Here is a 12876-nt window from a genome sequence, read left to right on the forward strand (position 1 = left end):
GTGTGCAGCACGGCGTCACCTCCACCGGCATTAAACGAGGCTTCTTCCCTCGTAAGAGTGCCGCTGCATCCTCAGTGCACGTTGTGTGGAGCAGCCTGGTGCTTCTACTGTACGCAGAGTGCCGCTCGTACAGTCTGCATCTGACGAACGGCGCCTGTTCTCTTTCCCTCAGTGTTGAATGTAAATCTCCTTCCCCCTGCCTTGTTGTTGTTGTTTGTTTTTTTATCTTTGGCGCTGAGCTGATGCTCAGTCCGCATCGCTTAATGTTCCCCTTTTGTCCCGTAATGCAATCGGATGGGATGGAGTTGTCTTCCCTTTCTAATTTGTCCACGTCTCCGACACCCTCAAAGGAATTTTCTCCAACGCGGTTGTGCCACATCACGGCTCATCTCTCAACCCCCCCCTCCGCCGCCGCCGAAAAACACAAACTCCCCCCCCCCCCACTTGGCCCAGTTCTTCTCCGCATATCTAATGCATTACACTGCGGCGTTTGTTTGTTTGTCCTGCGACGATGGCCGAGACGATGGCCACGTGAAGTGCGCGTCGTCGAGTCGGTGTGAGTCACTCGCTGACAGAACGAAGGGATTTACGGCGGCTTTGCTGCCTGGTTCTCACATCATAAATGAGGCATGGAAATGAGTCAACAAACTCCACTCCAAAAGATACGGAATTATCATAAAGACGACAGAAATATTCTAATGAGTTCCCCCGTCACTTGATATCCTGCAGATAGTCGCTTTAAATGCGTGACATCTGTGTAAATGGGAGCAACGGCGCGTTCGCGAGGCAGTGCAGATTATTTGGAAGCCTTTCATGCACGTATTGTAAATGATTAGTGCGGCTCAAAGTCATTACTGTGACTTTGATACTCTCTAATTATAAAGTAAATTCACCCGCAGATTTGGCTCTTCTGAGGTCTTGTTACCAAAGTCCTTTTCCCACTGGAAAGAAATCCCACTTACCCCAACAAACATCTGTCTTTTGAGGTCAGAATCCGCATTCGTTCACCTCGGGCAGGTTTGTTTTCCCCCATTTCCCGTCCCGATGCCATGTGACGGGGAGGTGAATATCTAATAAATGGAATCGACAGGCTCCTCGTCGGAAGCTGCGTTTGAAAACGCTCCTCGCTAAATCTTCGGTTGGAAAATGGTGTCAGATCTTCAGGTGTCATAACATTCAGCCACATTCAGGTTCTGAAGTCGACCTTGATGCATTTATGAATCAAAACGTTTGAGTCGTGACTGCTGGAATATCCAGACACTTTTGGGGAAAAAGAGGTACTGGTTATTGATTTGCACATGAATATCTGGGCGAGATATCCACCGCGCCAAAGTCACACTTTTCTTTTTTTTCCCACATTGCTAAATTTCGATCGATAAACATTCTCCACCCCTTCTGGTAACACCACCCCCCCCCCCCCCCCCCCTCCAGTTCAGATGGAGAGGCGAAAAAGCCAAATTATGACAAAGCACTGTTATTACTCCATTTGAAGTTTCCTCTCTTGATGTTTGTGTTGGATCTCGGCTCCAAAAACAACAGCTCGGTTCCCCTCCATCATCCTCCCAAGTGCCGTCGTCGTTTTTGGGGTTTGCGTCTGGAAACCTTCTTCCTCCTCCGCCACATCGGATGTAGTTCTGTTTTCACGTGTAAACACAGTGTTGAAAATGCGACTGTCATTTATGTCCAACCCGGTCCCACAGCAAAACGTGGACGTCATAGCTACGTTGGACCAACGTGGTATTCTCACGGTTTCGTGAGAATACCACGTTTTATTTGGCCCGTTCATTGACATCGCCTTGCAACTACGTCACTAGAGACTAATAAATGGAAGGTCTTCTACATTCTCTGATAGAAGATTATGAAAATATAACGCATACTTCTCGCTAGAAATCCCGTCGAAATGCATACAAATGCTGATGCTTTCTTAAGATATTGGGTTTTTCACAGATAATAGACCGACAGTCCGCCATTTTCTGTTGAGGGAAACTTCATAGTCACGTGACCTAGTAGCGAATAAAACGTTGTATTGTCACAATTTATCCCCAAAATCGTGACAATACCACGTGGGTCCAACGTAGCTATCACACATTTTGCTGTGAGACGGGGCTGTTACCGTGAAAAGCATTAAAGTAAAGTAAACAAATTGTCTTTTGTCATTTAAATGCTTATTTGAAAGAATTAAGAACATGGTGTTTCTTGGTGCATAATGTTTACATCTGTAGTCAAGCTGAAAAACATCTGTTGACGAGGAGCGAGCGAAAGTCACTCTTTCCGTTGATCCGCTGCGTCATCATCCGAAGTTCATCTCAGTGAAGTGAAGCACAGATTCACACGCCGCCGATCCTCTAATCCCGACTGAGTCCATTTAACACCCGGCTGCACGCAGCTTATCGCCAAACGCGCCGCGCGTTTCACCGCCGCCCCGCGGCCGCCGTTCGGAGTTGGTTTCCTCCCTTATTTTCCCCTCGTCCACGTCCGAGCCTCCATAACGAGCGCCGTTATGTCACCAAAAATAAAACATGAGCCAGTTGAAGAATCTAAACCAGCTGCCAGACTGTCAATAACGTGGACGTGTTAAGAAGCAGAGAGCGTTTCTCGCTGTGCAGCCCACAGAGATGAAAGGAGAAGATACACAGCAACGAGGCAGGACGGCTCTGCAGATTACGTTTACGACAGCTATTTAATATTCATCTGAATCGATGTGCCGAACTCTCTCTCTGTGTGTTATTAGTTTTGCCCCCTGAGCAATTCTACTAACTTTTTTTCTTAAATTTCTATTTAAATTTGTAGCTTCCATTCTGCGTTTCTTTCTCGACTTGTCCCAATTTGCATAAGAATTCCGGTATACGAAGCCGGCTGCCGTCGAGCAGCCGCAGGGACTGAGTGTCTGAGACAGGTGCGAACAAAAGAGCGTCGCGCACAGGCAGGATTCATCCAAAAAGAATAATCCATAAGAAGAAGGAACACAAACGTGGAGTAAACAAGAATGTTTTTGCAATCATGTGCAGATCCTGCAGGGGATCAACAAAGAACAAGAAAGTAGAATCTCACGTTTGTGTTCATGCATAAAAAAAAAAACGTAGAATTAGTTTGAAAGTCATTATTATGTTATGATTTTTAGGGGTTTGTTGCTAATGTGGTAATGCACACATTGGTGTCCGGTGGGCCCCTGGGGACGTTTCGGGGGAGGTGGAGGGTCGCTGCCCGGAGGCCCCCGCTGCTGTCTGCTGTTTCTGGTGAAACTGCACGATTTCATCTCGTGGAATGCGGCCCAGCTGGCGCCGATAACAAGCATTTAGAATAACTCATGTAGGTCATATTGAGGCATCGGTATTAAGTTGAGACCGTTTCATAACCAGTTCAAAGCTCCACGCAGTAACTTTAAATAAATAAACAGCGGAAACAGCGGAATGTCCTTGAGTACGTCATCAATTTCCACAGATTTTTGTGGGAACGGAATTACCTCCGGCAGCTCATTCCGCAGGTTTATCTCTGCTTCTGTTGGATCCATAATCTGCTTGTGATGCATCGCCGCGCTCCACCGAAAGCAGTTTCTCAGACTTGAGAAAGTTTCGCTGGAGCCGGCGAGGAGGCGGAGCTAATTGGACGGATGGAGCTTAATCGGGACAACGGCGCTATTGAGGAACGAGGCTGTTCTTCCGTGCGAAGCAGACCACAGGATGCTGAGGGGGGGGGGAAACAGGAAACAAGAGACAGAGCCCCGGCGACGGTCGCCAGCACCGATCGTACAAATAAGGTGGCGAGCCGAGCTGGTGGACTGCCTCGGGAGGGGCAGGGGGGGAACGGGGGGGGGGGGGGACGTGGCTCTCCTAACTTCAGCACATGACGCGAGTGCATGGAGGCCGAGATAAAGAGTTTGCAGACGTGTGAGCGGTGTGAGGCCGGAGGAGAAAAAGGCCCTTTTTTCCTCTGGAGCCTCGGTGAGAAAATTGAAGGATATTGTGCCTGGCTTTGCTCCAGGCTCAGCTGGGGGGGGCGAAGAGCTCGGGGTGGCTGCGAGTTTATGAAACCCGCGCAGGATGTGGCTGCGGTTGGCTGTCTTCAAAGGGTGGTTATGTCCCTCGCAGCTGGTGTTAACATGCTGCGCCTCCCCTCTCTATTGGCATCTTATCAGGCACTGTGCTTTCCCGAGCCTCTTTTTATACCCAACCAATTATGTAACGACCCCGTCCTTTGCCCCCCCCCCCCTCATGAAAGGAGAAATATAAAGCGCAGCGTCCAGGAGGAAGCAACGTTTGTCCGTCAGCTACTTGTCGCTGAAGAAAGAGCATATTTTTCTAGTTGCGCTGAAGCCGATGATAAATTCACATGTCACATTAAGCGTGTTTTCTTTGGAGCTGCGTGTCATGATTAGCAGTCAGAGTAAGTTCTTGATTACTGCTTCTTTTTGGTGTTGAGGACAGCTGTATACAAGCAGATTTAATCCACATTTAGTGCACTAAGGCGGCCTACTTTTTCCTTGAGCCTCAGTTTATTCAGAGTTACGTTCATGCGAATTGAAACAACAGCCTACAGTGTTATTGAACTGAGTGTGTTGCTACTTTTCTTTTGGTGCTCTTGTGAGGGTCAAAGTCTGCGTCTTGTCGTTTGTGTATGAAAGCACCTAAACTTCTGCTTCCTGATGAAATACTCAAGGCTGCTACAGAAAGAAGATAAGAAAACCAAATGAAAGGACAATACAATCTCTAACAAGCCAGAACTTACCCAGCATTGAATGTTTTACACATCGTGTACTTCGATTCAGACCACAACTCTTTACGTTACAGTCAAAATGCTGCTTCAGCTTAGCAGCAAAATGACTTTTTTTTAAAAACTATTTCCATTTGTGTAATCGACTTCCAGTGCTAATGGCATTAACAGTGCTAATAGCATTGGATTGGCATGGAATTATATAAATTACATTGGATAACTGTTATGTTATTTGTCATCTTCTCTGTATGGACACGGTTCCACTCACCAACACGCGCCTTAAAACCATAAAAGTACTTTTTGTAAATTCAATTTTTTTCAAACAAAGACTTACAGTACGAAATAATGAGCGTGTCCAACTTGGCTGATGTCTTCTGCGAGCCGCTGCACGTGACGCCACGAGCGCGCGTGTCTTTGTGCTTCCCTGTTTGTAACCGAGTGAATTAATGAAACAAGTTGCACCACATTGTCTTCATCACACCTCAGAACGGGTCCCCAGACTCCCAGCCGGAGCAGCTCGACATGAAACAACGAGCTCCCCCGCGCATCTACCAACATTGAAGCTGCTCCCTTCATGGAGCATAATGAATAATGCACAGCGAGGCGGGGGGTGTGTGTGTGTGTGTGTGTGTGTGTGGGGCTGCTTCCTAGCAGCTGTATATATAATGAATGTAATGTGTTTGTGCAGTTTGTCTGATTAGGTGAGAGCCTGTCATATATCTCGTCCCTTAAGGGTGCAGACGCTGCTCTCTTTGATTTGCCTGCGACTGAAAACGATGCAGAAATGATTTTGCAATTGATGTCGGAGTGACGGATGCACAATCAATTGTTGTCATGCGGCGGTCGGGGCCCCGCCAGCCTCTGATGGATGGCGCTGTCGATACCTGTATTGCCATTCAGGTCTATTGACCTTTCTCTGAAGCATGTTAGTACCACTTGGCCCGGTCATTATGGCTTTGATCCAGATGCCAGAGGTCGACATCGGGGGAGTCGCCATCCATCACAAGGAGGGAGAGAGAGAGGAGTTAAACCGAGCGATGAGGGAGAATCGGGAGAGCGGATACAAAGGAAACACAAGGAATCGATAAAGATGGAATGTACAGGTGCAGGTACAGCGGAGAATGTAGAAGCAGATGTTGAAACATGTGCATTAGGCCTAAAAAACACAGTCTGAACATCTGCTGTGTTAATTCGCGTTGGCATTACAAGTAGTAAAACGTTTTTTCAGAGAAGCTCAAGTTCTTGATCCTTCACTAAATCAGCTGATTAGGATGGAGGCGACTGCATCTCCAATGAGCGGCTCGGTGGTTCCATCCCCGGCTCCGATGTCGATGCGTCCCAGGGCCGGACACTTAACCCCATTGTCTGAAGGGGTGTGAATGGGTGTACGATGACATGTATTGTGAAAGTGCTCTGAGTGGTCCGTAAAGGGCTCGACGAGTACGAGCCCATTCATCGTCGTGACCAAAATCCTTTTCATGCGACCAAAATTCATCAACTATTATTATGACGTTTTGTGTAACTTCTCATCAAAATAATGCAAGTTTAAGAAACTTCCGCCATGAGACACAATAGTTGTCAGGATCTGTATTAATTGTTTGCACGTGTACGTTGTTGTTTCAATACGTCACATACACAACGTGTAGTAAATTAAAGTTGCGTCATCGTATTAATCATTTAGTTACTCTCTGCATTTCACCGGAACCTTTGAGTTCATCAAGCCACGTTGAACAGCGACCTCTGTGCATGCGCTGCAGGCGTCACTTCCACACTAAACCGGCCGATTTCAATGTCTTCTATTTTTATTCCCGCTCGCGCTCTGCAGAAACAGTACGTCCAGAAGAATGGCTCGTCCTCCTGTGGACGCAGCCTCCATTCCCTTCAACATGTCACATCATTAGAGCAACAACTTTCCCCCTTCAAAGCCTTCTTATCAAATGGACCACGGCTTAGAAGAATTAGCAGGACCTTGATAATTCCACTCACTACCTGTAAAGTGGTTAATTCGTTGTATGTTTCAAAGGATCAACAATGATTATATAATTTAAAATAATGACATGTGGCTCATCGCTGCACTGCAAAAAGGCACTAACTCATTTCTGTAACTATCCGGAATCATTTTGTTATGAAGGTGCAGTTTTTCAAACTTTGCTCGGTGAGAACTTTTCCCACACATGGTCTCTGTTGGTTGGTGCTTTTAAATGATGGCTCAGTTGTCTCTCTGTCAAGCATTTAGTTTAGCCCAAACATTTTAACATATTACGGTAACCTTCGTTTTACGAGATCAGAAAGCTTCATTGCAGCTTGCATTGAAACTTATATAAGCACTGCTGCCTTTGGAATGTGGTAGCAAGAGTCCAAGCGATAGAGATGTAGAAACTGTAACACGACAGTCAGAGAGAAAATTGTAATATTTTTGTTATTTTTGGCTGCTGCAGGTACCGGCAGCTACCGCATCTCAGAGTATCGGGTCTGCACGGAACAGTTGACAGTGCTGAGTGAATGTTCCTGGTGATAACCTCCTTTGCAGGGTTCTGCAGTCCCTCGTCACCGTTTTATAAAATACTGTCAACACACTTTAAAACTCACGGGTCTGCAGCTCAGACTCATCTTCTGGGAATCCATTTCACAGAATGCCTTAAAAAAAAAGACAAAACAGACTTCTGTTCAATAGGAAACAATGCGGGTGGTGTTTCAGTAAATTTGTTATATGCTTCATGTTATTGTTAATATAAAGAGGGAGTCAAAGGATTTTGTTCCCTTTGTTACTCTAACGTGTCAAGGACCCTCTGTGCCGTCTAATGTTGCTGCAGCATCAATTATAACCTCTTTTTCAGTCTTAAATGGCCCATTTCTCATCCTTTCTTCAACACTGACGGAACTGTGCAGCCTTTTTTGAAAGCAAAAGACTGACGATTGCTATAAATAAGATGAGAACTTGCTGTGTGTGTGTGTGTGTGTGTGTGTGTGCGCGTGCGCTTCCTCTGTCGATCTTGACAGCAGGGAACCCCAGAGCGGGAGAAGACCTCCCATCTGGAAGCTGCTGCATCTCTGATCTCCCACCGCCTGTTATTGAAGCACTAGTCAAATCACCTGGATGACTCCACGCACACAGCAGTGTTAATTATATTCATGTGGGATTCGGGGAACAGAAGGAAATGTATTTATGTTCCTGTTTCGTCTTCGCTGAGTAGAAACACATTCAGTAGAAGTGCTCGTCCCTCCTCTTTTGTTTGGGAAAGTAAACTCTTAAAACATGCATGTGTCACCTTTGCAGCTCCACGGTGCGTTCATTCATTCATCTTTATTCATAATACACATTCACATGCGTTTCAGCAACACATTAAAGACTTTTCTGCACTTTTAAAGTGTATCCAACGTAACATTTCTGTTCTCACAGTCGAGAATCGAGCGGCCGCCTGGAATTCAGAGTCCTCGGATTAGAGTCACAGCAGAAACAAATCACATTCTTAATGGCGTCTCCATTTCCTTCTCTAAACTCTCCCCTCTTCCCCCGTCTCCACCTTCGTCCGTGTTATGCAGCGCAGCGGCAAGACGCTATCTGGTGGTTGTTAATTACAAAGTGTGGCTACAGATCTCTTTTACGGCCCCCTGGCTGCAGATCGCCGAGCTCTGAGCAGCGTCCCACAGTAGCAGTTTATAACACCGTTAAGCAGAATTCGGCAGTGAGGTCTGATCGCACCCCGGCTCCACCCCGCTCGTCTTCACCGCGCTCGTCTTCAGCGCGCTCGTCTTCTCCCGATCGTCTCCCTCCTTGTGAGGAGAGTCGGGCCGGACGCATACAAAACGAGATGAAAAGAGAGGATGTGGAGGACGAGGTGGTGGACTGACGTTTAGATTCAGGAAGATGGACAGACGGATAGATGGACAGAGCTTTAGAGCTTTAACTTAAAATGCCGTCCTACTGGTGATGCTACGAGAAATTTCTGAAAAGTCCTCTGGGGACCATGAACGTCTGTACAGAACGACTCTGCGCTCCACTCAGGAGGAATCTGGAGTGAGGACCAAAGTGGTGGCTGACTTACACTGCAACCTAAGGCCACGCGACCCGCCAGGCTAAAACGGGTTCCACATAAAATAGTCCCTTAGGCGATGGGACGAGTGTAATACTCGAAAAAAAGTACCTTTACGAGGACGAAACAGTGGGATGGGGATACGCATGAACAGCCAGGTTTAAAACAAGGCAATGAGAGGTCGGACGTGTGTGAGGACTCCTCTGAGATCTGCAGAGCAACAGACGAGTGACACAGCTACACTTTGTTAAGCTCCCATCGCTTTCTCGCCACTATAATCTGAATTTTTTTGATTGCTAATGTACAGTTTGAGTCATCTCAGTACCTCATCGTCTAATGTTTGCGTTTCAGGGTGAGTGGAACGAGCCCCTGAGTCGACCTGGCTGACGCTGAACCACCACTATGCGTCTCTGCAGTGCTGAGGTGGTGCCGCACCTGCTCCAGACGCACTAACCCCGCCGCCAGGGGTTCACCCGATGGCCGCCCGGCCCCGCCAGGCCCCAGCTCGCTCAGCGCTCAGCGCACGCTTCCCCCGTCGCCGCCATGAAGACCGCCAGCCGCGCGCAGCCTCGCAGCAGTCCTCCGCTGGTGCAGATGAGGCGCTACACGCCCGGGGTGTATCCTTTCCTGTTCCCGTCCATCATCAGCTCCCTGCCACAGCTGCCGCCGCCATCGCCGCAGAGGCTGCAGGTCCAGCAGCCGTCCAGCAGCGGCAGCACACCCTCGCCTGTCGGTGAGTACTCGCTGCACGCGCGGCCCAGAGGGCACAGATGTGACCCAGCGACCCTTTCGGAGGCCCACAAATCAGCTGCATTAAATGAAGCCATTTGTGTCTCCAGACGGAGATGTTTGAATACGGGATAAAGATCTTTGTGCAGAAGTGAGGTAACCTCACGTCGGGGCCACGTTAGCCGTTAGCACAGCATAGCCCCCCCCCCCCCCCCCCCCCCCGCCCTATCTCTGACAAAGCTGTCGGCAATCAGGTTGCATCAAGGGTAATTTATGCACCTGGACTTGACTATAAAGGTAATGTGTGGAAAAAATATAATAATAATTCATTTATAAACTGTTTTATTTTAAAACTGTTAGTTTTCCGTTTGATCGAGAAAGGGGCTAAAAGTCAAGGCGGGTTGGTTTAGTTTTTCATCAATCCATTTATTTTAGAGTCCTTCTCGTCTGAAGCTAAATAAAATTCTAGTACCATAGAAATCCATATTTCTTTCTGGACATTGAAAATTGAGATTTTAGTGGGGGTTTTTTTTAAAACCACTGAGGTGTGTCTACACGAAAGATGTGAAGGACTTTGTTTGATTTTAATCACACCGAACACAATAACAGACGGACCGAAGCAATGCGTCGACTCTCGTGATGCCAGAGCGCTGCTGTTTTCAACTATTAGCAAGTCGTGTTTAGTCGCTCTCGTTCCCTCCACCACCTCAAAAATCTGCTCCGACATGAAAACCAGCAGGCGGGTTCATCCCGAGGGTCCGGGGGTCCGGGGGGGGGGGGTTCTTCTCACAGTGAGGGGCTCAGGTTTGCAGCTCTTTGTGCCGCCGAGCTCTGAAGTGTAAATAGACCCAATACAGAGAGTCAGTTTCAATACTTGTTTTTGTTGAGCAGAGTTGGAGTTGTTGTTCAGAAATTGCCGTATCTGATCAAACACAATCGTCTCATCATGGAACCAGCGAGCGATCTTCAAACAGTTTACAGTGTAAACTGTTGATTAGTATTTTAAGCCTTCTATTCATGCATCTTTAGCAGGAACTACGCTTTTGTTTAAGATATATATATATATAATATTTACTATCATAAGGCCTGTTACGTGTCACATATTTTTAGGCCCATTTTGTCCCCCCTGTCACTTTCTCTAATTCCTGAAACATTGCAACTTACTTATTGAACTATTTTTTAGTCCTATGTAAAACGCATTGGAATAACAAATTTATTTGTAGAATTATTTTGCATTTTTGCTTAATGATTCTGGAAATACATTTGTAAAAACGAATAAAAATATCCTGTGAGCCATTGGTCCATTACATCCTTTCATTAGGATAATTTACAGGTAAAGAATAAACTGTAATTGTGGATTTTCTAAGAATGGATTTTGTTATTTTGAGAAATCTAACCAGATCCATGAGCCCTGCGATCATCTTATGACCTCCTTGGTCCCAGGAGTGACCTATGACCTTTAGTTTGGAGTAAGATACCTGAGTTCAATCAAAGAGAGGGAAGATTGTGTCTTCATATTGCCCGAATCGAACCACATCAAAAGTTTAAAAATACCAAACGCACAAAGTCAGTTCCGGTGTTTGCAAGCAACATGAGAATAATATCAATACGTTAATGTGATCTGGCCTCGCTGACTGGGGCAGGACAAAGTGTAGACTTCAAATATACAACCATAAATATTATAAAAACAATAACAAAAAGAGTACAGATGCTGTCTTCTTCTTGATCATCCTTTGGTGTGAAATAAAGTAAACACCGTGTTATTCTCAACATTAGAGACCAAACAATAAATGCGAGGCTGTCTGATGCTGATACGACTGAACTTTGGACGCCAAGAAGAAAAAAAAAAAACCACAGATGAAACAAACAGTGAGGTAATGAGCGCCGCCGCTGAACGGGGGGGGGTTGTGGATTAACGCAAACGATCCGGGACGTTGCGGTGTCTCCCGGGGACGCGCTGAAAGACTCGCTGTCCCTGGGTCAGCGGTCCGGCTGCCTTCTGCCTCCACTGGGAGGCTCACAAAGGGAAATTAGCTCCACCGCGAGCGGCGCGTGTACCTCCAGAGAGCCCGTCAGCATCAGCGAGCAGCGCACGGGTATGAGGGGGATAAAAAGAGGGAATTGAAACAAAGGAAACGTTGTAATGAAATAATATTGTTTTGCACCTTATTCTGAAAACTGTAGCGGCTTTTAAAAGAGACTTTTCAACACAATCGGTACTCATCTCGCTGCTGCGGCTTAAACAAACCAAGCAGGTCTGCACACGATATGCATTCACGTCTCACAAAGAGGAATAGAAACTAATGGCTGCTTCAAAAGGAATAAAAACATGCATAAATATGACATGAAGCTGATATGATTTGTGATTCATGCGCAACACACATTTATTACATTGCCTGTCTGTAGAAGTTTAGACACATTTAGGCATTTAAAATGAAGATGAGTTCTTAGTAGAACCGTTGTTCAAGGATATGCTTTCTTTTTTTAATCGGCAAAGATGTACAATTAAAGGCCCATCGCTCCTTCAAGGCCAGTTTATACCAAAATACTGGCAGAGAGAACGTCCTGTCAGCGGCACGCGCGTATCTGAAGGCAGCGCGTCAATGTTTATGAGGTCAATTTCATCGACGTGGATCGGAAGGAGGCGGCTCCATCGCTGGAAGGTGCGGACGGCTGTTGTCATCTATTCATTAATGGCTGATACGAATGCAAAGACGGCAAAGGAAACCTCGGTTGGGCAGCAGTAATCTCGACAGAGGGAACGGAGACGAGGTGCTGCAAAGGTTGTCCGTGGGATGATTGATGGCAAACTCGTTCATTTTCTGTGTGAAACAACGTCTGCGTTGACTTATTTCACCTCTCATTTCATAACTCCCACCCTCCGTTAATGAACCATCTTTTGTCCACCTTTAATTTGAAAATACAAAGTACGAGACATATAGTTGAACATCAACGTGGTGCGACATTGACTCCTGCTGTGCTGACTGTGTGTTCTGTAGGATATTAGAAATAAATATACGACCTGGTTCATAAAATTAATAAAAATGCATATAGTGTACACCAGAATACAGCCATGATTCTGAAACTGTGTAATCAATAAAGTAATGACAATATTGTAAAACCACTGTAATTCTGCAACTGTAATAGAATAATACCAATGTAGTTCTGATTGTATTTGATGTAATGTAATCAACTGGAATGCATGCATGTGATACTTGAACAACAACTGATATTGACTAAGGGTCATTTGAAATCCGAGTTACATTGAACTCACCAGAAGACCACTCCCAGAGGTGTGGACACTGACTTTCACACCTTCAAGTATTGTTATAAATACCTGTAGGAACCATTGTTCTGGAGTTCGCTGGTGGAGGCGACAGACGGGCACTAGGGATGGTCAAAG

General features: G+C 46.2%; 1 protein-coding gene across 1 annotated transcript in view; it reads left to right on the plus strand.

The window, feature by feature from the left end:
* LOC120826048 (retinoic acid receptor beta) overlaps positions 1–12876 on the plus strand; it is a 94945-nt gene that overhangs the window by 22218 nt on the left and 59851 nt on the right. The window contains exon 2 of the mRNA XM_040187965.2: positions 9096–9477. Within this exon, the coding sequence (XP_040043899.2) occupies positions 9288–9477 (190 nt within the window). The 5' untranslated portion in view covers positions 9096–9287. The remainder of the gene's footprint in view (positions 1–9095; positions 9478–12876) is intronic.

The sequence above is a fragment of the Gasterosteus aculeatus genome, chromosome 10 (assembly GCF_964276395.1).
Source record: "Gasterosteus aculeatus chromosome 10, fGasAcu3.hap1.1, whole genome shotgun sequence".
In the NCBI taxonomy this organism is placed as follows: Eukaryota; Metazoa; Chordata; class Actinopteri; order Perciformes; family Gasterosteidae; genus Gasterosteus; species Gasterosteus aculeatus.